The sequence below is a fragment of the Prunus dulcis genome, chromosome 5 (assembly GCF_902201215.1).
Source record: "Prunus dulcis chromosome 5, ALMONDv2, whole genome shotgun sequence".
Taxonomy (NCBI): domain Eukaryota; kingdom Viridiplantae; phylum Streptophyta; class Magnoliopsida; order Rosales; family Rosaceae; genus Prunus; species Prunus dulcis.
This window is the reverse complement of record NC_047654.1, coordinates 17,935,269-17,962,887: the sequence shown is the minus strand read 5'-3', so window position 1 is coordinate 17,962,887 and position 27,619 is coordinate 17,935,269. Positions and strand designations below refer to the sequence as shown.

The 27,619-nt window shown below is 38.4% G+C and overlaps 6 protein-coding genes across 9 annotated transcripts; 2 read left to right on the top strand and 4 right to left on the bottom strand.

Moving 5' to 3' along the window:
* Positions 1-75: 75 nt before the first annotated feature.
* LOC117629176 (pentatricopeptide repeat-containing protein At3g16610) lies at positions 76-3,385 on the bottom strand. Its single transcript, XM_034361680.1, has 2 exons — positions 841-3,385; positions 76-737 (listed from the first exon to the last, which is right to left on the bottom strand). Exon 1 carries the CDS (start codon positions 3,383-3,385, stop codon positions 911-913), a length of 2,475 nt encoding a protein of 824 aa, XP_034217571.1. The 3' UTR covers positions 76-737; positions 841-910.
* Positions 3,386-4,590: 1,205 nt separating this feature from the next.
* LOC117628704 (NAC domain-containing protein 86) lies at positions 4,591-7,232 on the top strand. The gene is made up of 3 exons (XM_034361207.1): positions 4,591-4,870; positions 5,027-5,340; positions 6,525-7,232. The coding sequence occupies exons 1-3, from the start codon at positions 4,714-4,716 to the stop codon at positions 6,837-6,839; spliced, it is 786 nt and encodes a 261-aa protein (XP_034217098.1). The 5' UTR covers positions 4,591-4,713; the 3' UTR covers positions 6,840-7,232.
* On the bottom strand, positions 7,208-9,804 carry LOC117628703. Its single transcript, XM_034361206.1, has 5 exons — positions 9,160-9,804; positions 8,938-9,072; positions 8,784-8,866; positions 7,668-7,773; positions 7,208-7,571 (listed from the first exon to the last, which is right to left on the bottom strand). The coding sequence occupies exons 1-5, from the start codon at positions 9,745-9,747 to the stop codon at positions 7,479-7,481; spliced, it is 1,005 nt and encodes a 334-aa protein (XP_034217097.1). The 5' UTR covers positions 9,748-9,804; the 3' UTR covers positions 7,208-7,478.
* A 39-nt stretch (positions 9,805-9,843) lies between these two features.
* LOC117628705 (organelle RRM domain-containing protein 6, chloroplastic-like) lies at positions 9,844-12,545 on the top strand. 2 transcript variants are annotated; one of them, XM_034361209.1, is made up of 5 exons: positions 10,171-10,267; positions 10,438-10,700; positions 10,803-10,871; positions 10,999-11,105; positions 12,283-12,521. In XM_034361209.1, the coding sequence occupies exons 2-5, from the start codon at positions 10,649-10,651 to the stop codon at positions 12,370-12,372; spliced, it is 318 nt and encodes a 105-aa protein (XP_034217100.1). In that variant the 5' UTR covers positions 10,171-10,267; positions 10,438-10,648; the 3' UTR covers positions 12,373-12,521. The 2 variants fall into 2 exon arrangements, with proteins under 2 accessions (XP_034217099.1, XP_034217100.1); XM_034361208.1 differs by lacking the exon at positions 10,438-10,700 and having other exon boundaries at positions 9,844-10,267; positions 12,283-12,545.
* Positions 12,546-12,599: 54 nt separating this feature from the next.
* LOC117628702 (protein REVEILLE 7-like) lies at positions 12,600-18,151 on the bottom strand. 3 transcript variants are annotated; one of them, XM_034361204.1, is made up of 8 exons: positions 18,020-18,151; positions 16,716-16,826; positions 15,048-15,123; positions 14,494-14,625; positions 14,269-14,380; positions 14,122-14,183; positions 13,527-13,943; positions 12,600-13,420 (listed from the first exon to the last, which is right to left on the bottom strand). In XM_034361204.1, the coding sequence occupies exons 3-8, from the start codon at positions 15,057-15,059 to the stop codon at positions 12,791-12,793; spliced, it is 1,365 nt and encodes a 454-aa protein (XP_034217095.1). In that variant the 5' UTR covers positions 15,060-15,123; positions 16,716-16,826; positions 18,020-18,151; the 3' UTR covers positions 12,600-12,790. The 3 variants fall into 3 exon arrangements, with proteins under 3 accessions (XP_034217095.1, XP_034217094.1, XP_034217093.1); XM_034361203.1 differs by lacking the exon at positions 16,716-16,826 and having other exon boundaries at positions 18,020-18,148; XM_034361202.1 differs by lacking the exons at positions 16,716-16,826; positions 18,020-18,151 and adding an exon at positions 15,347-16,709.
* A 2,280-nt stretch (positions 18,152-20,431) lies between these two features.
* LOC117626916 (homeobox-leucine zipper protein HDG11-like) lies at positions 20,432-24,194 on the bottom strand. The gene is made up of 10 exons (XM_034358719.1): positions 24,076-24,194; positions 23,823-23,940; positions 23,514-23,702; positions 22,904-23,374; positions 22,692-22,793; positions 22,380-22,589; positions 22,086-22,266; positions 21,712-21,980; positions 21,532-21,621; positions 20,432-21,394 (listed from the first exon to the last, which is right to left on the bottom strand). Exons 1-10 carry the CDS (start codon positions 24,192-24,194, stop codon positions 21,014-21,016), a joined length of 2,130 nt encoding a protein of 709 aa, XP_034214610.1. The 3' UTR covers positions 20,432-21,013.
* Positions 24,195-27,619: the final 3,425 nt, after the last annotated feature.

Here is a 27,619-nt window from a genome sequence, read left to right as displayed (position 1 = left end):
TGTGAATAATATTGTAAGATGATGATACCAAACAAAGTAGTAGCAGCACAGACATGAAGCAAGCAACCAGTCATATCAAGGTAAAAAACTTAATATTATATTAGCATGATGGATTTTTCTACTAATGTCCCAGCAAATAGAAGCCTCTCTCATTTGAAGTGCAGATCAGCAATGCGCACCAAATGGAGAAGAAGATAAGAGACTTCTATAATCTTCCTACACCTACAGACAGAGAGCCCAACATCACTCACCTAATTGGAAGCTCATTGGAGTTTCGTTCTTTTTACAAATTCATGGTCATTAAACAAATTATTATGCCAACTCAACTCATTTGTTTTCCTGTCAAGTCTCTATACACCATACACATGATATTATATGCTTATACTCTGTCCTTTCTTCTTTTCTTCTTCTCTGATTTGGGTAAACAACTGATAAATATAGAATATCTGACCTACACCAAAATCCTCTATCAATCCAGTGGACTTTGAGGGCGTTTGCACTGTTTGCAAAGGAGTTCATCAGAAGAATTAAAAAAAAAAAAAAAAAGCAAAAGAAAAGAAAATTCATCCATTCCATAGTATAAATCCAGACTCACATTCCAAAAGCTCTGAGCTATCATTCAGTTCCTCTTTTATTGAATCTTCCAAAATGTTTGGCCACCATTTTTAAAAGGGAATGAATCCAAGTGCCTGCCACATCCCAATGCACTGCTCTCAAAGGCAAGTAAATTTCTTATCCTATGTTCAAAATAAAAAGAAAACCAATTATTCAATAATATCTGCAGCAAGTAAAACTTGTCAATGTAATGCAATTGCTCAATCAACCGCAAATGAAACTAACCTGCTAAGGCAATAATCATAAAGCCAAAGGGACAAGGGGGAAGGTTGAATGCACCCATGAATCTTCTTCTTCACCAGAAGTCAGCACAATTGCAAATTCCATCTTTGAAATGATGAAACCGACTCAAATCTCTTACAATTATTTCTCTCTTTGTAATAATAGTGATGACCTTTATGGCAGCATGGCAATCACCACAAACCCGCAAATTCTTGGTAACTAAGATGGGTTTGCCTGGCCTCAGACTAAGAATTGCGTAAGCAATGGCTAGCTTCTCACTATGATAAAGGAGGATTCTTTCTTTCTCCTCTTCCTCAACATCTTGAAGAACAAAACTATTTTCTGCACAATATCCCAGCCTTTTCATATCTACTAGTAGTTCCTCTAGTTTTTCATGTATCTGAGCTGATTGAGGATGGGACTGATCTCCACCAACAAATCCATGAATAATCCCGTTTATCTCAACCCAACTGCATCCTGGACTCTTCTTAAGGCCTTGGCCCTTCTGCTTGATTCTGACATAGGCTGCATCATCCCACCTCCCAACAGCGCTGTATATGTTAGATAAAAGGACCAAATTTCCAGTACCTTCGAGTCCTTTCCCCTGAATTTTCTTGGATACTTCTTCCCCAAGTTCAATATTATTGTGGACCCTACATGCAGCAAGCAATGCACTCCACACACGAACGTCAGCCTCAAATGGCATTTTTTGTATGAAAACGTGCGCCTCCGCCAAAAGTCCAGCCCGGCCGAGAAGATCCACCATGCATATGTAATGTTCCATCCTCGGGGTTATGTTGAAATCCTCACTCATAGCACTAAACCAGTGTTTGCCTTCAGTGACAAGCCCCGAATGGCTGCAAGCAGATAAGAGACCAATGAAAGTCACGTCGTCTGGCTTAATGCCAGCTGCCAGCATATGATGGAACTGTGAAATAGCTGCCATCCCAAGGCCATGAATCCCATAACCAACTATCATTGCGTTCCATGAGATAATATCCCGCGTAATCATTCTGTCAAAAACTTGTCTACCTCTATTAATCTTCCCACACTTTGAGTACATGTCTATTAAGACATTACAAATTGAGGTGTCAGTACCAAAGCCATGAACAATTGAATAAGCGTGACCACAGGCCCCATGTTGAAGAGCAGCCAAATGTGAACAAGCTGGCAAAACACCCACCATGGTTGCCAAATCTGGATCAAACCCGGACAATTGCATATGATGAAATATAAGTAAAGCTTCCTTTGCATAACCATTCTGCACGCAGCCCGAGATGATAGCACTATAAGAAACTGTATCTTTTGAATTCATTTTATCAAAGAATCTGACTGCGTCATCTATGATCCCACACTTTGCATACATAGACAGGATTGTGTTTCCCACCATTGTATTTAAATCAAACCCAGATTTAATTACATAACAATGTACCTGTCTCCCTCTACTCAGATCAGTTAGCTTTGTGCAAGCTCGGAGTATACTCCCAAGAGTTACCGGTGTTGGATTTATTTCCTTTCTTAGCACCATTTCATCAAATAATGCCATCGCCTCTCTCATAGAGTCACAGATCACGTACGCACCTATCATAGCGCTCCAACAAACCTCGTTCTTGACATCAATTGCATCAAATATTCTCCTCGCATAAGCTATGCACTGACATTTAGAATACATATCCAAAAGCCCAGTTCCAAGCACCACTTCCCCACCAAGGCTCCTTCTCAGGGAGAAACCGTGCATTGCCTTCCCTTGGCTCAATGCATTAGCTTGTGCAACTGTTGGAAGAACTGCAACAATGGTGGAAGCGTTTGGACTTGTTCCCGCTTTTTGCATTTGAACAAGCATTTGTATAGTGTCATCATAAAGACCGTGAAGCGAAAACCCGGCAATCATAGCATTCCATGCCACGACATCTTTATACAGCATACCACGGAAGACGGTCTGTGCCCATGCCAAGTCCCCGCACTTGGCATAGAGGTCAATCAAAGCAGTGCAAACATAGACATCAGAGGCAAGCCCAAGTGCTTTGGCATGCTCATGTATCTGTCTACCTGCTTCCAGTGCTTGTAAACCCGAGCAGGCCTTGAGAACAAACGGGTAAGTGTACTTAGTGGGCTTAACACCCGATTGGAGCAAGTCATAGTACAAGTGGATGGCTCGTTCAAAGGGTCCATTCCATGCGTATGCTCTTATGAGAAGGTTCCAAAGAATAACACTTGGTTGGGGAATTTCATCGAACACGCGGGATGCGAGGTCAACTTGATTGCAGGTTATATACAAATGGGCTACTTTTTCAAGTAAAAAGGAGGTGTCCTTGAGGCGGGTAGTGTTTTTCAAGAGATGCTGATGGATTTTCTTGGCTTGAGGGAGAGATTTAGATCGAATGCAGGCTTGAACAAGGTTTGCATAATAAGAGTCGAGAGAAGTGAGGGTATTTGTGGAAAAGCTGTGCGTTGTTGTTACTAGTATCACTAAGGCAAGTGGTTGGGTTGTAAATTGGTCAACAAATTGGCGTCGAGTGAGTCGTCTTGCGGTGGCCAACCATAACATTTCCTTGTTCGTTAATTTGGCTTTGGCTTTGTCTTTGTCTTTGTCTTTGGGACCTAATTAACGACTCCCTCACAAACAATGGCGGGTTGGTTGGGGGTGCGTTTTATGAAGGTGACCAAATCGATCGAGTTATCATCTGAACTGAACCAGATTTTATTTTTTATTAACTCCCGGAAGAAAATTAAAGGCAAGCCAGTAATTTTTAAAGAATTCTTCCCCTTATCTTATTTTCCATCTCATTTATTTAAAACGTAGGGCACTTTTCTAATAACTTATGAATTGTCTCGCACTTTTCTAATAGAACAACCCAGTAATTAAATTGTCTCGTGACATTGACTAAAGCATGATTAAGACTTGGTAATAGCTGGTAGATGAAAGTACAAGAAACAAGCAAAAAGAAGACTACAAATTAAATTATTATACTAATCCACACACAAACACACACATATATATATATATATATCTATCTATCTATCGTTGTCGTCATCATCGTGGTCTTTGTCATCGTGGTGATGTCACCATATATATTTATATATGTATGTATATACTTCCCCAACTTACCAGTAGAGTAGTAGATATACGGCATGCGTGTTAACCCCAAATTAATTTTGCAACAACGAGAAACACATTTGCCACTGTGGTGAGTTGTATATGCAGCTTTTTTTGTTGTTGTTGGTCGGAATGTATATGCTCTAAATTAATAAAGATAAAAGTTTAAAGAGTCCTTTAAAATTTCCCAGCAAATGAATCGATGTTGCTGCTTGTATTGTATCTACGCATAACACTTGCATTATATGAGTGCTGTCCCTGTAAGAATGAATAAGAAACTCAAAAGTTATATGCATATGTTAATTCATATATATATATATATATATATATATATAGGAATATGTTTCTGATGATTAACTTAATTAAGTCAGTATATGTGTGGTTTAGAGACCCAATCTAGCAAGATAAGTATCTTTATTTGAAAACATGAATTGAATACACATATATACATATATATTATATAACAAATAAAAAGATTAAAAAATATGCAGGAAGAGAAGCGTCAATAAGAAGAAGGTTTTGTCTGAGAATCTGGAAAAGGAAAAGTGTGAGGTCCTGAAGAGGAGCGAGGAAAATAAGGGACTTTGAGTCTTTTCCTTTATATATAAACTGACCATGATGCATGAATGGTGCTATAAATCATCGATCAGAGGTAGCAAGAGCTAGCAACAAGGAGAATCAAGGACGACGACCAAGGAAGGAACACAATTAATCAAACTGAAAAGCAAGCGTGCGTTGCGTGAGTGCGTACACAGGAAGCTCTGATCATCATATAATTAATGGCGCCAGTGGGATTACCTCCTGGTTTCAGGTTCCATCCAACAGACGAAGAGCTTGTCAATTATTATCTCAAGAGGAAAATTAATGGCCAAGAGATTGAGCTTGATATCATTCCTGAAGTTGATCTCTACAAATGCGAGCCTTGGGAATTAGCAGGTGATGATCGATCATCCATCTTAAATTTAATTACTACCTTCTTAATCTTAATTCATTACCCTCGACATGATCATTCCAGTTCGATCTATATATATACAAATATACTTGTTTTATATATATGGTAATGACATTGATATATGTATATGTTGTATGCAGAAAAATCATTTTTGCCAAGCAGAGACCCGGAATGGTACTTCTTTGGACCCCGGGATCGAAAATACCCAAATGGATTTAGAACAAACAGAGCGACGAGAGCAGGATACTGGAAGTCGACTGGGAAAGATAGGAGAGTGACATGCCAGAATCGAGCCATAGGAATGAAGAAGACACTAGTTTACTACAGAGGGCGAGCCCCTCAGGGAATTCGCACCGATTGGGTCATGCACGAATATCGCCTTGATGACAAGGACTCATGCTCCGACGACACCTCTTCCTCTTCCTCTTCCTCATCCCCTTGTGCCGCCATTCAGGTAGGTAACATCATACATATCTATATACATTTTAATCCACGCATATTATTAATTAATTACTTAATATTATAGTATATGGCTGCATGCATGCATGCATGGAATGGAACTGATCATGTTACTCATCATCTACCATAAAAAAAAAAAAAAAAAAAAAGAGTGCAGTGCGGTACATGAAATAATTTTCGTCACTTCAATTAATTTAATCACAACAAAATGTATATATCATTTTGCTAATTAGTAAATATTATATATCACTTGTTTATATATTCTGAATGACTCTTTGACACATGTGATGATCGATCTATTTGACTCGAAAAGCATCAAGCATGCTTGAGTCAGTAAGAAAAGCATTTCTTTTATCTTGCTTTTATTATAATTTCCACCTCTTTTACAGCGTGGGATGCAAAAGCAGGCTAGCTTCATTAACAATCTAATAATCAACACTAGCTACTACTATAGTATACTAGCAGCAATCGACCAGAAGGCTTTGGAATGAAAAATCTAGGAACGTAAAACTTGCATGAGTTGCATGGAAATGGAATTGGAAGCTTATTCATAGATCTCATATACTTGAGTGTTTTGTCTACTATTCCAATATCCCTACCCTTTGAAATAGATCGACCCTTCAAATCCCTGACGCACAGACATATATTCGTTGCTTGCACTGGATCACTTCGAGATCTCTTGTTAGTGACAAAAAGCTGATGAGCTTCGCTTTGTCTTTTTGTAATGAGACAAAAGTACAATCCTCCGCATGATTCAGAAGATATCCTTTTAACTCAAGCTTAGGAATTGTATTTAGGCTTAATCATTCTATGATATCTGGACTTGACGATTCTAAACCTAATTAAGTTATTTGGGTTATTCCAAACCACAAAAAGCAGCCACCCTCTGCAGTCCGCATCACTTTCATTCTGTAAGAAGGTGTCGGGGACTTTTTACTTTATTCCAAAGTCCAAAACAAGATCAATTATATATTATCCGCATCCCCTTTACGCTTTTACCATAAGAATTTAAAATTAAAATTATTAACTTCATCACGATCCTCATTCGTGTATTTTTTGTTGCACAATTTTAATTTAACTAGTTTTGAATTTTACATCCTCCTCACTTAAGTTGCATGATGAATTTAAGGGTAACTAATATTGAGCATGACCACGAACGTAACCCTAACGCCCATGCAGGATTCTTTTGCATTATGTCGCGTGTTCAAGAAAAATGGTATCTGCTCAGAGATGGAAGAGCAGCAAGGGCAATATAGTGCATCCCTAATTCAGGAAAGATCATCACAAGGTACCACTGGTAGTACTACAAATTTTAATGATTGTGAAACCATGTCGCCGGATATTCCGATGACAGCATCGTCATGCCTGGAGGAAGATGACAAAGACGATTCATGGATGCAGTTCATCACAGATGATCCATGGATGCACCAGTGTTCTACTAACCCTGCTATGCCTGCTGAAGAGCACCTCTCTCATGTCCCCTTCACAAACTAATTAACTAAATATTTCCCTGAGTTTTTGGATTTGATGGCTGGATTGGTGGTAAATAACTTGAAAAAATGCATGCACACGGATGCAATTTTCTTACAATAAAATAAAACATACATACACGATTTCATAAAAGAAAACCAGACCAAGTTTGTAAGGGTTTTTCATTATATATCCTTCATCAATTTGTAGATTGATTAATTATCTCTGGCTGTCTTTAGCCATTCTAGGATGGTTTGGTTGGTGGCTTCTCTAGAGTCAGATTATCAGGTGACTCTAGTCTAGAGATTTTGATGTCGACTCAACCTCTTTCCGGAGGTGCTTTGGGTGGGGTGTTGCTTGTGGAATAAAATTGTATGCAACATTTTTAGCAATTGGATTTCGATGTTGGCCTCTTGAACTAATGGCATATTAATATTTACAGTTTCTAGTTTGTAATGCCGTGTGTATGCCACTCAATGTTTAATTTCTTCGAGGTCTTTACAGTTTCCTCTGCTGGTTTCATCCCGCGTCTCTTTTGATGTAATAAAATTTGAAGAACAAAAGTACTGCAAGATATTCTTGTTCCAAAATTATAAAGAGAGAAACATTTCGACCGCCATGTTGTCCTGCACGTTTTGGACAGCCAGCAGTGATTGCTTCATGTTACAAAGCAACGAAGCCAATCTTCCACTGGTCGAATTCTGCAGAGCCTAACATGAAGGAACTAGCGCTTTGATGCCCACCGCCTCCAAACTCCTGAGAAGAAAATGCAAATTCGATTTTAGCTTTTTCAAAGCACTATATATGCCATGCCATGTAACAGGCAGGAATCATCTGTGACGAGGGAGCAACCTGTGAGATGGGCGTTGTGTCTTCGGTGTCCACACTCCTAAGGCTTATTTTAAGCATTTGGTCATTTTCAAGCTCTGGGACTCTGTATAGAACAGCCCCGATACCCCTAAAGAGAATTTGAAAGGGAAAAAAAGGACATATGAAATCGGAAGGATGAAGAAACAGACATCTCAGTGACACCTTAAAATACATATCAAACAAGTTATTGAATGCGCATTCGAAATCCACAAGGGTAAAATCACAGGAGGTGATGAAAAAGGGGAGTATCTTCCACTTGGGAAACCAATGTCAAGTGTATCAACATGCTATTGTAGAGAACAACCTCAATAAACAGATATAAAAGCCAATTTCCCATCTTACTAACAAAATGTAATGGATATAGTTCTGAAAAAGGGGAGTATCTTCCACTCGCGAATGCAGCTCTTGAAAAGATTACTGTAGTTGATAGTTGAGGAACTGCTTTCCCAAATGGAGGAGCTCATAAGACGTATTCTGTGACCCCTTCAGAGAGAATGGATAGAAAGGGACTAAGAATCTAAGAAAGATCAGTTTCTGGAGGATTGGATTCCAGAATTGAGTAGTTTCCCCTTTACGAGGACCACAACTGAACATCTATTATTAGTTGCCCTTTCAACTAAGGGTATTTTCTCCATTGAATAAATATTGAGAAGAAAAAAAAAAACGAAATTTGACCGCAATTGTATGAAAAACCATAATAATCGGGGAAACTAACCAGTTTCTCCTATATGAGATGTCACTCCAATGCTATAATCCTTTATGGCTAAGGAGGAAAAAATGCTAAATTCATCATGCAATTGTTTAAGTCCACTTATAGTTTTCTGCATTCAACACTGTTTGTGGATGAAACATTTAACGACAAAAATTGGAATGTGGTAAGTAAAACACACTGGCAATCAGCAGCACATCTAAAGAAAGCAGAACCAAGCCAAGAAACTTGGAAAGAATTTTCACAAACAAGGAACAGAATCCCACAGATACCATCCATTTCATGAAGTGACCAAGTTAATTTTCAACAACACAGAATGAACAGAACACAAATCCGAGAAATGCATATATTTCAAGATAACATGAGTGAATAAGTAGAATGCCACAAACCTTAAGTTTAGACTACGGCTTTTAGTAGCTAATTGATGTCCGAGTTCACTCCTCAACTCTGAGATAGAATCTGCGTTGACAGCCTACAAAAAGATTATGCATTTACAATCAATTTTCCATCTTTTACATGCATAGAATCAGAAGAAGTACATACCAGGCAATTTCCAAATGCTCCACCCCCAAGTGCAATTTCATAAGACTGATTGAGAGCTTCATCTATTAATTTCTGCTTTTTTGATAAGCTCGCCATTCCTTGACTAATTAAGGACTCCAAATCCAAAGAAAGCAGCTGCTCAGGGGAACCAAAAAAAAAAAAGACCATAAATTTTTAAAAACGAATTCAACTATATTATTAAGAAAGAAACAAGCAAATTACTTGTTGGAACAAAGACGGGTTGAGGCCGACGTCGTATTGAAAGTTTAAATCTTTGAGCCCACTACTGAAAGCTTTACTATTGGGGAGGCTCCACCTCCAGAGATCCCCATCCTCCACATATTCGAACAGCCTCCTCACTCTGTCAAACTGAGCAACCACCGCCTCGTTCTTGTTGCCACTGTCACCGTCAATTTTGCTTTTGAAGTAATCAAAAGCAATGGTGGCCCCGCTCCTGTTCATGTCTAGGACGCCGGTGACGTTTTCACCAATGCGCGTCGTTTCGAGGGCAGTCTTGTGGTGATCCAGAACGACGACGCTGGGGACCCTGGAAGAGATCTCCTGGACAAAACCAGGGGGACCCACAAAGTCAAGGAGGTAGAGGCGGTCGATCTGGTGGAGAGGGAGGTGTTGGGGGGTGATGGGGCTGTAGACGGTGTTGGGGAAGAAGAGGAGTTCTTCCATAGACATGGCTGAGAAGTAGAGGTGGGCGGCCAAAGCAGCAAACGCACCGTCTGGGCAAGGATAGTGATACAGCACCGCCGCTTTCATGGTTCTCGCGCTCCTGCACGCAGCTGCTGCAGAGCTCATGTCCGCCGCTCTGCTGCCTCTAATTTTAACTGGTTTTTTCTTTTTTTTCCTTTTTATTTTATTTTTGTTTGTAAAAGATTAAATAAATTAGGCAAGAGTAAAATTAGGGGGGAAAATAGTAATTTAGCCGGTAAACTACAACGTGGTAGAAGAAGATAAGTCTCTCGCTCGCCAAGTACAAGTCTGTAATTCCCCTTCATAGTTCATACTGACTGATAGTTGATTCTTCCCAAAATGACTACGAGCGTCGTCCTCAGGAGCGCTCCAAATCTATGGGCTTCGGCCGATACCAGTAGCAGGCACAAGCAACAGAAAACATCTGAGTCTCAGGTGGGCTGCTGTATCCGTATTACGGGCAATTCCAGTTCCTCATTAACTTCTTGTGGTTGGCGGAAGCAGTTACTCCCTTGCCTTTCCTCCTCTCCCAGGCACAAACGCCGCACCTTCTTACCTTTGGCGTCTCTTTCGTCTTCTTCTCCTTCCTATTCTCCCAACACCTCTACCAAGCTTTACGTCAGTGGTCAGTCAGTTCTCTCTTTCCTAATCTAATTTCCCTTAACATATTTTGCAGTATAATGATGCACAAATGCTATTGGGTTTTTGTTGTTGACGATACATACAATAGCGACATTCTCTAATCTTTATTCTGTTTACCTGAATTACAATTCTACTCCTGCTGCTCTGTAAAAGAAAAGAAGAAGAAGAAGCAGAAAAAACTTGATTTGGACTAGGATTAGCCTCTGAAAACTCTGTCCAATTTACATTGTAAAGCACCATACTTTAGGAGGTCTGTAGGCTTGATGGACAATTTATGCACTTGGGTCCTCTTGGCTAACCAACACTCGTGGAGTCGTGTCTAAGAAATGAAAACAAGGATCTCCACAGTTCAAACTCTACGTTAATGGAATGCATATTCCGTATCAATGACGGGGCATTGTTCAATTTCTCATATGGTTCTCAATATTTTCTCAAAATTGAAGTTTATTGCTCTGTCTACGACTCTTCAGAGTTCAGAGTGGAACAAAACATCACAATTAATATGCTTTGTCATGCAGGGCTTTCATTTCGTACCACTGAGGAGAGTTTGCGAAATGCTTTCCAGAATTTTGGACAACTTGTAGAAGGTGAGAGCAAAGATGTTAACATGTTCCTTTTCTTAGTTGAGCTGCCTATAGCATCTGTCAGTGTTTTTATGGGTCAGCTATTGGTTATTTCTTTTCACTCTCTTAAGAATCTGCTTTTCATTTATAGTCAATCTGGTGATGGATAGAATAGCAAATAGGCCAAGAGGCTTTGCTTTTCTCCGCTATGCAACTGAAGAGGAATCTCAAAAGGCTATCAAGGGAATGCACGGAAAGGTATGTGCTGGCCAAGAGGCTTCTCTTTCCTTTCTTTCTTTTGAAAACAAGATGAAAAACTAGGAAACAAATGACACTGCACCACTTACTGATGATATATCAGATTCATACAATATACCATTACCATCAGTGCTTGAGGGAGAGATGTGAACGAGTCCTGGCCAGTGTATGAAACAACTATTTGTGTATATAAGACTATTGATGCATGTGAAGCCAAAGATCCTTCTAGTTGAGGATTTTCAGTAGAACTAACAATTCCTAATGCACACCTGGTCGAGAACTTTGCCTTCCTTGATTGATAGTCTCATACTGCTTGCTTTATGCGTGTGTCTTTGTATCCGTTAGTGTCTTAGATGACCCAACTTTGTCCTGGTATTGCTCGGGTTTATTAGTCTGATTCAGTCTGTTGATCTATTTCTTCTATTATTTCTACACACATGCACAAAAGCAGCACTCTTCAACTGTTTTCAAGGCTGAGGTACTCTCTCGGACTATCGGGCTCCAAACAAATGAAGCAACAATATCAGTCTTTGGTAGCATAGCTTATAACCAGCTCATGCACAATGACATATCATCATTTATAGAACATTACCAAGACATTAATTACTGTTCGTGTTGTTGAGGTTAGAACTAGTGTGTCTCTTATATCCATGTTCTCATGCTTTGCAACCAAGAGTCTCTGACCAAAAATACAAAACCAACGTCGATACATTCCATCACTCCAATTCCACTAGGAAGTAATCGCAATCAAAGAGCTCATGTGTTTCAAACTTTTTGGTGTTAATTTTGCATTCAGGTTCTCTTGATTGTGTGCTTTGGTCATTGATTGAGCGGACATGATTTATTTACAGAGTGAGTCCATCAGCAGAGTCTAGTATAAATAAAGTGCCTTCTGTTCTGTGGACTATTGGTAGTCTCTTCGAATTTTGCGTTGTTAAGTTGGGTTCCGATAAGTCCTCCACGAGTTTCATAGAGTGTAAGCACTTGGCAAAAACCAAACTGGCTTCTGAATTTTAATCTGGAATGGAAGGCATGACAGCACAGCCTCATAAATAGACAAACAAAGCCCTTGGGTTCTTGGCATGTCAAGCCTACTGAATTTGAATATGAATTGAGACACTGCAGCTCTGGCAGAAGAAACTATTTTGAATTTTTCTTCTTTGTTTTGTTTTTTCAGTTTCTGGATGGCAGAGTAATATTTGTTGAAGTTGCAAAGCCCAGATCAGAGCTCCGTCAAACTCCCAAACAAAACCCAAGACAGTATTGAAAAGTCGGCTCTAACGTCCACTTTGTTAGAATTCTCAGTTCTCCTTCTTGTATACTGCTGTCTACTAATATGTGCTTTCAATTCAAGTTACTAAATTCATGGGGTTGTAAGAATGTGGTACTTCGCATCGCATTACAAGTCAAAATAGAAGAAAAAAGAAATCTTATGTATTGTTCGTATCAAATATTTCCACTCGTCCAATCCCAGTTCCAGTTAGGAGACGAATATGTATCGAATTGAAGCCTAATCATTTCATTGAAAGAACAGGGTAAAAAGAATAAATCCATAAAGGACGTTACAGTTATTTCAAATTGCAAAAAATGCAAACATCAGACGCCAACAATTTTAAACTGAAGCATGGATTTTTAATTATGCGGGTATTGCGATAAGCTAGAAAACAGAGCATCTGCCGTGGGAACTATGAGCAGACACGAGCCCGCTGTCTGTCCCTCATCTCTCCTGATGAGTTCATATTTCTATCTGCTAAGCATCTTTTGTATGGTGCAAACCCCTTTCTTGAACTGCAAGGGAGAGAGCGAGTCTCTTCGCATAACGCATCAGCAGCCTCTAAATGCTTCTCTGCTAAAATTTCCACTGCACTAACTGAACCATCGTGTGATAAAGACGTTTCCATCTCTTTCATTGTTTCATCCGCACAAGAATTGGCGTGTATTTGAACTGAGTTTTGGTTACATGATCTGACTTGAAAAAATGGTATTAAACCATTATGCATAAACCACCATGGCTGAGGAGCATCAGGGTTAACTTTCTGAGAATTAGGGCTCTGCTTTTGGTGTTCCCCAATTCCACCGAGTGACAAACGCGTGTCTAACTCATCCAATCTTAATGTTTGAGCAAGCTTATCATTTTCCCTCTGACAATTCTCTTGTTTAGCCTTTGATTCCTTGGTAACACTACCAGGTGGAGATTGTCTCTCCAAGTCTGATACCAAAACTGTCCTTCCAAACAGCTTAATACTTGGGGAAGCTCTTGGACTGCCAGCATCTCCTTCTGTACTCACAATGTGATTGGAACCTGATCCATGTTTCTGGACATCCACATCAACACAAGGGTAACCAGAGTCAGAACTCAGAACCCAAAACCAATAGAGGAATCAATATTTAAATTAACAATAACAGTTACAGTTCACTTACCATGCACGCAAATTTTTCTGGAGTTGAGTCAGCAGATAATTGAACTGATGGCACGGACTCTCTCACTTCTTCAGTGGATGAGTTGGATGTCATGTAATCATTCTCTTTTTCAACATGGGATAAGATGGTTGAGCGCATGTCAGTGGTACATGAAGTTGGGGTTGCAGATCTGCTAGGCTGGTCCAAAGCTGCAGACCCCAGTACATCTGAACCAAGTGCAGATAATACTGAGGTAGGCGATTCTTGGCCTTTCCCAGAAACTGAAAAATGCGGGGACGGTGACCTTTCTGGTGATCCGATGAGAGAATCGACTGATTTACGTGGATAAGGATGCACAGGCTTCCGCTTAGGCCGTGGAGGAGGTATCTCAATTGGTGTGATGGAGCCTTCGCTAGGTCCGCTCGACTCCTTAGATACCTGAAAGCAAGAAAAACCACATCAATGCAATGAAAAATAAATACTAGCTGAAAATACAACCGACGGACGTTTTAATGGCATGGGACCTTAAACGTTTAACTCAAGAAATGTTTGGATCGTGTGCATACTATAATAGGAAATATGAACTCAAGTCAAGAGCATTCACTAAAGTTAATACCTTAGAGAAGAACTTTTGAGCATGACTTCGAATCTGAACTGCAGTTTTGGTGCCTACATGTTCTGAATGAAGATAAAGAATAACTTCATCATCAGATTGTGTAAAAGAAAATTTCTCTTAGACAGAGTTATGCAGCCCTGAACATACCTTCTATTTGACGCCAACCTCGGCCATACAATTTCAAGGCTTCAAGGAACTTGTGATGCTCTTCCTCTGTCCATTTTTCTCTTTGTTTTGTAATTGTGTAAGGTTTCCTGATCTGAAGAAAGGAGCAGAAAAGAAAGAATTAATTTAGCCAAAACTTGAGCAGGGTACATAGATTTTTGGCCAAAAGAAATGCTCCGAAAATGAAAGCTAAGAGAAGAAGGGAACCTTAGGTGTATGGTCATTGCCAAAGGAAGATATCGCCTTGAGTTCAATCACTGGTTTAGATTGTGCATCGCCTTTTAGACTGCAATCGGCAGCTGCAACAGAGGCGTTTGACCCTGTGGCTTCACTGTAATCCTATGGCCAAACACAAAGTCGGGTTGATACTTTTTCATCCAACATAGTCAAAACAAGTGAACAAGCGTCGAACATTAGTACACAATTCAGTTGGGAGGAACACACAAATAATTCTGCACCAGTTTTACATGAGATTACCGAATCACACATATAATCCCAACCTCAAATCAAGATTATGCACCACCTATACGAGGTTCACCCAAAGTGGTATATATCTATTGAACTATGCATGATCTGGTATTGAGTTAAGGGTCAAATTTCTCACATCTTGGACTGGAACAAGTTGTACTAAGAAATATTTAAATCTAAAATTGCTTAACAGAGAGAGTGTTCATTGGGAAACTAAAATCAAACCCCAATCAAAATCATTCATTAAAAAGGCAGAAAATTGAAACACAGTAAGCCAAATTGCATTTGCATACCTCAACAGCCATGGCTGCTCAAAGAAACAGAACACGTCCAGCACGTTACTTACTGCAGAAGGTTAACGCACTACACCTGGAAATTGATTGCCCACAAATAAAAGAAACACAAACAAGCTTTCATTAATTGGATATTCGCTGCATTTAAATAAAAATAAAGATAATAAATAAGAACCAAGCAGACTTTTCCTATAAATAAATAATAAAAACACAAAAGAAGAAAAGTGTTTATTTTTTGGGAAATTAGAAAAAAAAGAAAAGTTCTTTGCTTATGTAGACCAGATCAATCAGAAGCTTACCTCAATGGTATCTGAAAGACTGAAAACAAACTTGTCTTGAGAGGTTTCTTTTTCTAACTGAGAAAACAGAAGGCTCCTCGGCTTTTCCCGAGAAACAAAAAACAGATTCCGCCGTCGGATTCTCGGGAAATAAAAGAAAACGAAAAGGCGAAACCGAAAGAGAAAGATAAGATTAAAAAGAAAGAAGAAGCAAAATCCAAATCCAGAGAAGCTGGAGATGAAGATGAATACAGAGAGAGAGAGAGAGAGAGAGAGAGAGAGAGAGAGAGAGAGAGAAATATAGAGAGAGAAATGAGAGAGATTAGGAGGATAGTAGAGAAGAAGCGCACAAAGAAATTCAGAGTTATATGGAGGAAGAAAGTAAAAGCAGGGGATGCCACGTCAGAGTGAGTATTTTTAATTTTTGAAAATTTTGTTGACAAATTTGGCAATGAAAAATCGAGAAGGGCCTGGGAATCTTGTGGCTGAGAACGCAGGGACACTCGGCACTTTCTGGTACTCTGTCTCCCACCTTTTCGGCTTTTCTCCCAAATTAAGAAAATTCGAAAATTCCTAATTTTTATTCATTCTCTGATATGATATTCTTGTGGAAGATATTAAGTCCAATCCAGATCAGATAATACAAACACTGACTGAGGAGAGGAGGCTTTCCTTTTTCACTAATTAGATATTTCTGTTTTCATTTTAAATTTAGATTTTCCAATCTCATGGACTATAATATATATTTAGATAAAAAGCAATAGAATTTTATTAAATTAATATCAGTAAAGATTACGAAAGACACATATTATAAAGGGAGACTAAGAATACTTAGCAAAACTCAACTAAGTTCCTAGAATTATGAGGAAAAATAAACACAGAAAACTCAAAAGCGGTAGAATTTTTTTGATTTTTGAGTACATGTATTAGTCTAAACTACAGGAGAGAAGGATTTCATACACACACAACTATGACGTTGTAGAGATTCGAACTTGAGAACTTTAACTTGCAAGTCAAGGCCGTTTTCACGATAGTATTATTTAATTTGCTTAATTTATAATTTAATATGCGTTGAGAAAATGAAAAAATAGGTGGAAATGAAAAAAAGAAAAGGAAGAAAATATCTGAGCCACAAGAACACAGGGAGAGACAAAGAGGGGTGGCCAAGGGCCAAGTCCCTCTCTAAATCTCATCTCATATCTCAAGTGGAAAGTGCAAAGTGGAAAAAGTGGAAAAAGTGCAAGTGGTGTCCCCTCAGCTTTCAATCTTGATCAATAATATCTTTTATATTATTGAAAAAAGATTATATCTGGAAAAAATGTGGATGTGGATTTTACTGAAAATAGAGACGTAGGGAGGTGAGAGTGTGACGAACTAAGGTGGTCCCCACCTCTTTATTATCTTGCGCTTTTTGACACCTCAGCTGCGCTTTATTTCGTGGCTTCCGTTTTAAACGCCACGCTCTCGGGCCCCACCGCCTCCACCCCCACTCAATTTCAATCTTCAAACAACAGGAGTTATTATTCATCACAAAAATTAATTATACTGTTTTTTTAAAATTATAAGATAATAATTATATTGTTATAGATTCAGATAAGAGTATTTAATTCTTTTTTTTATATATAGATGAAGTGATAGTCTAAATTACAAGGGATGAGAATTTCTCATATACATACAACTGTGATGTCATGGAGGTTCGAATTTGAGACCTCTAATTTGCAAGTCAATGCCTTTTTTCATTACGTTAGACTCGTTAGCATTTAATTCTTTTTTTATTATTAAAAGGAGTTTTTAGTTCGAACTTCTTTCTATATTCATATGTTCAAAGAAAAAATAAAATAAAATAAAATATCAGTAACAATTATTGCAGAGTAGAAGATACTTTAATAATTCAATTAATTCCGGGATCTTCTAACATAGTATTAGCATTGGGATTAAAATAAATTCCAAAGAGAAAACCACATTAAAGTAAGATGAACGGTCCAGATGAACCTTGACTTTAGTAATGATAAGATTAGAATTTAGAATAGACGCCTAAACGAGTAGGTGCAGGGTGAAAGCAAAAGTGGAGCCCACCTGGTAGTATTATTAGGCCAAAACTCAAAAGGATTTTTTTTTTGGTGTTAAAACCTTGAAATATTTGCAGCCACAAGTTTCTAGTATCTAACTCGGTCGGGGGAAAGATTTGGTGGGTTGGGTTGGGTTGGGTTGGGTTGAAGCTGAACACCAAAAGGTCATTGACACGTGCCCCGCAGACCCGTTCAGTGATCCACACACACAGCCAAACACAAAAGGAAATAACGATCACCCAATGGAGAGGTGGATCTTTCATAGAAAAATAAACAAATAACAAAAATCCAGTGGTGGATATTTGTTTCTCTAAAACGCCCTTTTGGACCGTGATTATTTGTGGAAGGTGTTATTTGAAGACAATGGATGGAATGCTGGCAATGCTACTTATGAAGAAAAGAAAAAATATGTATTTACATTTAAATTTTAAAAAATCATGAATAATAAATGCATTGTTAGGATATGAAAATGACAAATTCAAAGAGGTTTGTGATTTTTATATTCCCTCTTATCTTATTTTCGTGTCAAAAATAACATGTTCTCAAAAGTGTTTACAACATGAAAATGAAATCTCATATTTCATTCCGAAGGCCCCATTTCTTATAAATAAAATACAAATGCTACCTTGGAATTGAATTTTTGAGGCTGGCTCTGGTGTGGAGTGGGATCACCACTAGCTTCTTTAATAGGCTAAGTAATATCTCTCTTTGTTTTATTTTTATATAGCTAGGATAGGAGGAGGAGGAGGAGGAGGAGGATAAAGATTCATTCAGATCGTATCATTATATATGATCATCATACATATGCATGCTTGTTTGGCAATGCCTACCCTGTGCAGGCCCCACTGGCTGATTGGCTGGCATCCACCGGTGCTTCATACCTCACCCAATTTCCAACCCAAAGTGAGTGAGGCCAACCAATCAATCAAAGTAGGCATGGAAAGGAAGTGGAACACAAAACAAAGGTGTAAAGGCTGCTCACATGGATTTTGATAATAATACCAACAAGTTTGAAGTTTGTGAGGCTGCTCTTGTTTGTTTGTCTGATATTTCCACAAAACAAAGGTGTAAAGGCTGCTCATTTTAGGCCTGATGGATGAAGCCATGAAAGTTGATCCAGGGGCCAGGACAGGACAGGACCAATTGCAATTGCATCATTGCATGCTTCAGTTTTAGTTTTAGTTTTAGGTTTGGATTTCTTTCTTTCTTCTTTGCTGACATTCACATGGTATGTGCCTGCCTGCCTAACCCTCCCTTCCTACTTTCTGGGTAAATAATTCGGCCCATGTGATTAGGCTCAGTTTGTTTGTGCCAATGCCAAACTTGAAACGCAAACGCAAATTGATGATATTAATATCTTCTTTGATCTTTTAGGATTAATAAGAGAAGAGAAGACGCACATTATTCCTAATGTCATTATCTTTATATATTCAGATTGTTTTTTGTCTACAAACAAACAATCAAACAGTCAAACAATCAAACAATCAGAATATGAATGTTCCAACAAGTTTTTTTTATCTTGTAAAAATCAAACACATGCAATGGAACTTGGGCCATTCTTCTCTCATGTTCAGCGTTGGGCTAAAATGCCCATAAGCAGCTTTGTTATTATCAATGGGTTGGGTTTAGTTGACTTAAAAATTATCAAAGACTGAAACAAAGAACCATCAGAAATCAGCCCTCCAATCAACAACATTCTTCTTTTGACTTCTCTTATGAGACCAGTGTTGCAAACCAAGATTATTAAGATTAAGATTAAGTTGATTGATGGGGTATTTTCTTATAACAAAAATCTTCCTTGTTCTACATCACAAGTTTACACTGCATAAGATAAAACATGATTAATGAATCCTAGAGAGTACAGGGTACAGGGTACAGGATAAAGGAAAGGAGATGATGGGATATAAAAACACAACACAACACAACACAAGACACAATATGAAAATGAAGTCTACTGCAGACCACATCCGCGTTCGGTTTCTTTTCTTAAATTGTCACAAGTTGGCAATGGTAAAACTTTAATAATGTTGATGGAATGGAAGGGAGGGAAGGATCATCAGAAATGATAGAGATGCATTGATGGTGTTTTAAGACATGCCTTTATGGCTATACTAGTTTTCTAACAGACTTGACAACTTGTTACTATAAAGCTTGCTTGTGCTAACTTTGATGAGAAATGAATGAAACCCATCTTTATGAGACTGTACGTACTATCACTCACTTCACTGGTGCCATGGTGCCATGGTGCCAATGTGCCATTACACCACCACCACCACCACCATAGCTCCTTAACATCTTTATCACTCCTCTTAATCAAACCTTAATTCAAACAAATCAAATCAACACATGTATACATAATTGTTTCCTAACAACACAATTCTAATCCTTTTGACTTTGCAAACTCTGGTTTTTAGTTTGTTCCGGATATCAAGGGCACCACTAATCTTGGTTGCCAAGTATATCAAGGCAACACTAATCTTGCTTCCCAATTAATCAAGGCAACACTAATCTTGCTTCCCAATGAATCAACGCATCCAAAACCCAACCGGTAGATTGATGGTAGTAATAAATGGGATTCAACCAAAGAGAAATTAAAACTTGAAAAACAAACTATAAGGAAAGGAGTGGGAGAGAGACTTTGATTAGTGACTTAGGGTCATATCAATCAATCAAGGAAATGCTTTTTTTCCCAGGAAAATGTCAAAGCGCGCGTGCGTACACATATATATTAAGAGTTTTATATATTATATATTTATGCTTTCAGTACGTCTCAGGGATGGAGGAGGCCCACAGAGTTGAAGTCAAGCCTACTACGGTCAACGTCTTGGCCCTACACTCTCATTACTGTCACTCCTGGTCATCATCCCTCAGATAGACATATAAACAAACAACACAAATTAATTAAAGGCACTTTAGATCTGTCATTACGGATTTCTTTTGTTTTGTTTTGTTTTGTTTTGTTTTTGTGGGAGAGAGAGAGAGAGAGAGAGAGATAAAGTTTGCTACAACAATAGAAATAGAATATGAGAGACAGACAGACAATTGAAATATGGTTTTTCATATATAATAAATCTAAAAGTCCATGATTAGGAAGTCAATGCCCGAACCATACGATTTTTCTTGCTGGAGTGGAGGAGGAGAGAGTGGAATGGCAGTACGGACTGGAGAGAAACTCAGCAGGAAAGACACGTATGGTGCGTTCTTGACTTCCTCTTTTAAATACTGCTTTTCCAAAGCTAAACATTGCTAAAATAACAAAAACAAGGAAAATAAAACCTGCCCCACCAAAAAAGAAGAAAAAAAACAAAAAAGAAAAAAGTTTGTAGTTGGTGAAAATTGTACTGAAGTAATGAACCTTGGAAGCAAAAACAGCTCTACTAGCAGCAGAAGGAGCAGAAGAAGCAGCAGGAGCAGTAAATGAAGAGCTTCAGCTCTTGATGAGAGGGCATTCAAAGTCCCAACTAACCCAGATACTTGTCCCACATTGAATACCACCAGCACCAGCAGGCTGCCCAAGCACTACTGTCTGAATGAACACTTTTCTGATCACCCTATTTAAGGATGGTAGAGGGTAGAGGGTAGAGAGGAGAGAGGAGAGAAAACAGTTGTGCCATGATCATCAGGAACTATTACAATTCAAGGCTGCCTTAATTTGCTGGACAGTGGTGCCAATAAGAGTATTCACAGTATTCACCGACTCCAAGTTCAGCTTAGCGGATGGCAAGCTGCTCACTAGGATTTGAAATGCCACTGTAACTAGTGATCCACCACTTCCATGTACGTTACAAGAACTTGTTGAGGCACCATTTCCCTGCTCCGGCCTTCCGTCCGGTGAAATGGTGAATCCTGATGGCAGCAGAGGGATGTAAGAAGGATCCTCACCGCTCATTGCAATGTTGATGGATGGTAGATCAACAGGGCTGTACACAACAAGTGACCCTGATGAGTCTATGCAGCTCTCCTGCAGCATCAGCATGTTGTTCTGGCTAGTGTTGAAAGCCTATACAAGAAATGATTTCATAGTACAAGCAAGTTATTATTACACATTAACTAGTCCTTCAAAAAAATAAACAAAACAAAAAAATGAGTTGCATTGTAACAATGGAAATAGCAAATAAATAACTTATTATTTCTTACTCTTAGAACAGATATGCAGTTGCCTGGATGTGAACCATTTGCTATATGGGCAACCTCTTGCACTGCATTGTTATTGGAAAGGACATCCCACTGGAGGAAAACAAATTAATCCGATTGATATAACAGTTACCAATTGAAATAGGCAGTATGTATGAGTTTGTCTAACAAGCATAAAAGTACCTGAGGTCGAGTTCTTTCATCCTTGAAAAAATTGAACACATTTTGTGGAGATACTGGTAGCCAAATGGTCGTGGCTGCACTAAGAACCACACCGTTGGGCTGACCAGGATCCGTGCTCTTATGGATGGTGACTCGCACTCCAACCTCGTTCATCCCAGAAAGGGTGGTCCATCGATGGCCGTTGGATGTGCTAATGCTTGCACAGAAGTTGTTGACCATCCTTTGGGCAAGTTTCATCATGCTTCTCTTGCCTTCAGGCGATGGAATCACTGATTATTCAAAAAATAAAAATAAGAATGTTGAGATCAAGCAGCTAGGATAGAAAGTTAATAATCATAGAATTACTATATATGGTGTTGAAACATTTAAGCTACCTCCTTCAAGATCTCTAGTAGAAGTTCCTGAAACCATTAGGCATGCAAATCTTTCACACATTCTCTGAAGAGCAGCAAGCCATCGTTCAGCTCCAAATGCTAATCCACTGTGAATAAGATCTCTATAAAGCCGATGAGTTGGGGCTTTGTCTTCTATTTCCACATGTTCCACCCATGAAACCTATTTTTTAGCATTTGATATGCATATGAGCAAGTTAAGTGAAGTGAAGTGAAGTTATAACATTACTCAAATATTGTGTTTCAAATACTTTTTGCTTGTTAAACAAAACAAACCTTGGAATATCCGTTAGGCATGTCTTGAATCAAGCACCCGGAAGGAAGCCTATGAGATCGACATTGATTTGTAAACTGGTTATCTCGAGGAAAATCGTAAGAAACATCGACAATTGCCCACAGGCCTTGCTCAATTTGCTGGCAATAACGAAGGAAGTAGAACTCCCGAGTTTGTACCAACGGTGAAAGCACCTGCAACTCTTTATACATCTACAAAAAAATCCTTCGAGTGAGAACTTATCCGAACATAATTCTACCATAAAACTAGACAATGCAAAAGACAATCAAAAGATTTTCTTACTAGCCACTTACCAACTGCAAAGACCCACTCTGACTGCCCAGCATTCCAGATGATATTACTTCGATTGTCTTTGCCATTGAGACAATTGTTGGAAATAGATCCCCAAACTTGTTCTGCAAACATAAAATTGTTAAACACTTGGATATAGGTAATTAAGATAAACACTGCCTGACACTTGCAAATATACAGTTGGGTAGAGGAGGATGAGGACGAGAGAAATTACCGGGTCCATAAACATTTCGACTAATGCTAAACCATTCATGATAACCACACCAGAGTCTCTTGATGCTTCAATTCTAAGATCGGGATTTTTCAAATGACTATTAGCCCTCGGAAAAATCCTCTCATAGCTTTCAAGATTAAGAACATCCCTCCCATCAGTAGCGGACTTAATCCACAAAGGCTCATTGGTCTGCAAAAGCCTAAGCAACTCTTCCATGGCATTTGCTGCAATGTCAGTCATGAGGGACTTGTCCATGTCCGATAAAACGGTAGGGTGGTAAGGCAAACTGGGCATGGCAGATGAAGTAGTCCCTGGAAGAAGATCAAGATCAAGGGAAGGGCCACCCACCCCATGGCCCCCAAAACTTGCCATTGATAACTCCAAAGACGAAACATGAATAGGCTGAACAGGAGGGAGCTGAGAAATTGGCCTCCCAATGCATTTGGCAGCAATGCTAGATACTCTATCTAGCTGCAAAGCGGGGAAAGCAGGACAAGAGAGACAGCAACCAAATTAATGAAAGATAATTAAATAGACTGGTTTAAGAGAAAATTGCATCAAGCTTGAAACTTTATGACAAAATTGAAATAGGAAATTAAAGAAAGAACACCTCTTCTTTCAATTGGGCATTCTCCATTCGCAATTTATGTTCATCAAAATAGGAATCTTCATTGAGGGGAGGGACACCGCAAGCTGGGCAAATGACATTTTTGAGGGCCTCTCTGATTGCAATGTTCTCACATCGGATCTTGTCGTTCTCTGCTCGAAGCACACAGTTATCAGCTCTTTCATGTTGGGCCTGCGTGTTTTCATTAGTATAAGAATTAATCAGCACAAACAAATTAAGAAGAAAAAAAAAAAGAAAGGACTGGTTTTTTAGTACAAGTGTGTGTTAGAACAGAAGAGAGTGAGTGAGCACCTTCATCTGGGTCCTCCGGTTTTGAAACCAAAATTTGATCTGGCGAGGAGCCAACCCCAACTCTCTGCTCAACTGCAACCTTTGCTTTTCATCTGGGTGAGGGCACTCCTTGAACATTCTTCATATCAAACACATGCAATCAGATTAACATCGTTCCGATCACTCGCACAAGCAACCCCATAAACCAGACAGTGTCACAGACAAAAAGTCTTAAGCAAGCAGTGAAACGAACAAGTACAAGTACTAGACTTACCCTTCAAGCTTCTGAATCTGGTTGGCAGTGTGACGATGGTAGCGCTTCTTCCTTCTTTGAGAGTCAGAGGCATCGTGGTCTCCACCAGAGCCAGCGCCTCCTCCACTGCCGAACTCCATTTTCTCCTTAATCTTTTGTGTCCTTAAGGCTACTGGAGAAGTAGCAGGTACCAAGGAAGCTAAGCGCTAGACTAAATGGTTTGGTTTAATGATGATGAGCGGAGCATCTAGCAAGTTAGTTGTCCCATGGCAAAGCAATATTTGATTGATATAAACCAAGAGTGAAAGAGAGAGAGAGAGAGACAGCAAGCAAACAAGAGTGTATATTTATATGGTGTGTTGACTTTGTGTTGTTTGGGGTATAATATAATGGGGTTATGGAAAACTGGGTTTGTGGGGGTTTAAGGAAATGAGAAGGAAATGGGGTGTTTTGAGAGGGAAGAGCATTAGTTATGGAAGCCCAGGACAGGCATCATCAACTCAGCACCAAACCAAGATTTCATATATATCATTTGATTTGATTTCATATTTCATTTGGTAGCTTAAACGGCTGCCAAGATGTCAAAGATATCGGCTTGATTTTGGAGAGTGAGTTATGGCACTTGGATGAAATCTTGGAGGCGTAATTAACTGTTACCATAACAAATAACAAAGAGAGAGAGAGAGAGAGAGAGAGAGAGAGAGAGCCCAGAAAGAAAGAAAGAAAGAAATAGAGAGAGAGAGAGAGAGAGAGAGAGGATGACTATGCCACTTTCTTCACTGTTTGTGTGATTTGTGATTTATAATTTGTATGTCTACTGCCTCTACTAAAATGTAACTGATGATGAGTTTTAAAAGCAATGCTTCTATCTAACAACACCACCAACCCAAAACCAAAGCCACGGAAGAAAATAAGAGAGAGAAAGAGAGCCAAGTTCGTCAGAAGAAATTAAATTCTCACTCACTCACCCCATTCGAGGGCAGGGAGAGAGAGGGAGCGAGGGAGGACTTAATAATAATATTACTAGTTTTTTTTATTAACCTTTTTATTAGTCTTTGAATTTTGGCTTAATTTATATTTGAGTCTTTTAATTTTCAAAATCTTTTTCGTGATCCTTTAACTTCACTTTCGTTAGGACAAATGGTCATACCGTCAATTTTGTTAACTTTTTTTATTAAATGCATGGGCAAAATAATATTTTTATATTAAAACCAAAAAAATGAAAACAAAATCATATCTTTAAAATAACAATAAAAGAAAATTAAATGAAAAATCAACAAATATAAAAAAGAAAAATCAAGTTTTGAGGGAGTAGAAATCAGGATAGAGGGGGATAGAGATAGTTTAATTTTAATTTTTTATTCATATTTTAATCAATTTAATACAAAAATACTATTTTGCCCCTGTATTTAACAGAAAAGTTAACAAAATTGACGACAGTACAATTTATCCTAACAAAAACTGAAGTTGAAGAACCACATGAACGATTTTGAAAATTGAGAGACTCAAATGCAAATCAAGTTTAAATTTAAGGACTAACAATATCCTGCTATACAGTATACTAAATATACTAATATAGAATGGTACAGTCACAGCCAGGTGTGCACCCACCCATTCAGCTTTTATTACCAGCTCTACTCCCCTCCCCTTTCCTCCCCTCCCCTCTACAAACGGCTTAGGGTCATTTCCCGGCTACGTGCCTGTATTTACAAATTTAACCTTTTTCCTTCTTCTTAGGATTCTTGTGGCCGAACTGCGCTGCCTGGGCTGACTTTCTAGTTTCTGCCTGTCAATAACTTTTACCTTTTCCATACAAATTATTACTCTCTCTTTCATTCTATTATTGGTGATAACGTATAAGAGTTCTGATATATAATAATAGAAAGAAAAAAAAACGTATAAACTGACTAGCTACCACCTATGTCTAAAAGTCAAACGTGATACCTCTCCACTTTCGGGCTGCAATCGTGTGTGATGCCACTTTTAACGTTCTTAAGTCAAACTAACCCCTCCCTCCCTCCCTCCTTTTTCAAAAAATACTTCTCTATGTTGCATTTCTCCCCTCATTGCCAATTACAAAAACGATATCAGATTAATTCATCTATATTACAGAGACAGTAACGCATTATTCTTCAGCTAAACTTAAGGATATTTTTCTTGATTTTACATTAAAGACGAATAAAATATCATGCAAAAATCCGTAATAACAATTATTGGAGTTTAAAAAGGTAATGTTACCTAGTTAGACTAACAACCAAGCCAATCGGTGTAGAGATACTCGCCTAATTTCGACGACATAACCTTAATTTTTGTACTAGTTACTTATCCTTTTTTTAATAAAATACTATCGCATTCTGTCAACAACAAAAAAAGAAAAAGGAGATATATTTAGATAAAGTATGCGACAGCAAACAAAAGCTACTGATAACTTGTTCATTGTTACACATACATACAATTAAGTAGTAGGTTGGTACTAGGAAATATAATGGATCCCGTGAATGAATTCCAACTAGCAGCTGTTTGTTTTTGCTAGTTGAGAGCTTGTGCAATTAGATCATTTTGACTTGTTTCCTTCCAAGTTCATCTCGCGTGCTCAAAGTTTTGTCAAGTCAAAGCTTAGTTTTTGTAACGTTATTTAAAATCAACAAATATTGGAAAAGTTTAAAAGGGAAGGACTTATTTTTGTCCTTATGGTGTAAATAGTTTGACTTTGATGTACCCTTCTGATCTCCAGGTCTAATTATAAGCCTCTGATTTTGCTATTTTCTTTTGATAAACTCCTAGATTTGTCTTCATTCTATACTAATTTTGATGGCACCAACTAAGGCCTTACTGACTTCATTATTATTAAATAAAAGCCTGTAGCATCTGACTTGATTGTTCCTATTTCATTGTTTGTTTCTTTGTTAAACTCCTCCATCCCGCAGCTACAATATTACTCAAAGTATCAGCTACATAAATGCAAACTTTTCATTGATTCAATTTGCAAATTAGCTTCTTAATAAGTTTTCAACTTTTACCTAGAAAATGTCAAAATGAAACAATATTACAATTCAATAATATTCTGGTGCAAAATGCACTGCGTATATACGTCCATTAGCTACAAATGGTTAATAACATTTTCTCTTATCTAGCCGAGGTTTCTTGAAAGAAAAAGGTACTGACCAGCACCTGTACCTATATGTAGCACGTTAAATAATAAATATAGTTCCATGGAATTTTAGGTGTCCTTCCTAGGAATGAGCATATCATGATATCATGCATTAAGTACCGAGCTATAAGGTAAAGCTAGATAGCTAGAGCTAGTAGCAACCAATTGACATCAAGTAACTAATCTTATAAAACTAAAAGCCTAGTTCGTTGTTTTAATTATAAGGTCACGAGTCACGACTCACAACAATGGAATATGCTTCACTGATTAAACAAGGGGATTTAGTCGATCAATTACACCTATGGAGATTTAATTCAGTTGGTCAAGTTAATTAGCTTAATTGATCACATCTATCATATAAAAAATATAATTAAATAACCAACAGAATGCATGCTCAACCCAAACAAATTAAGC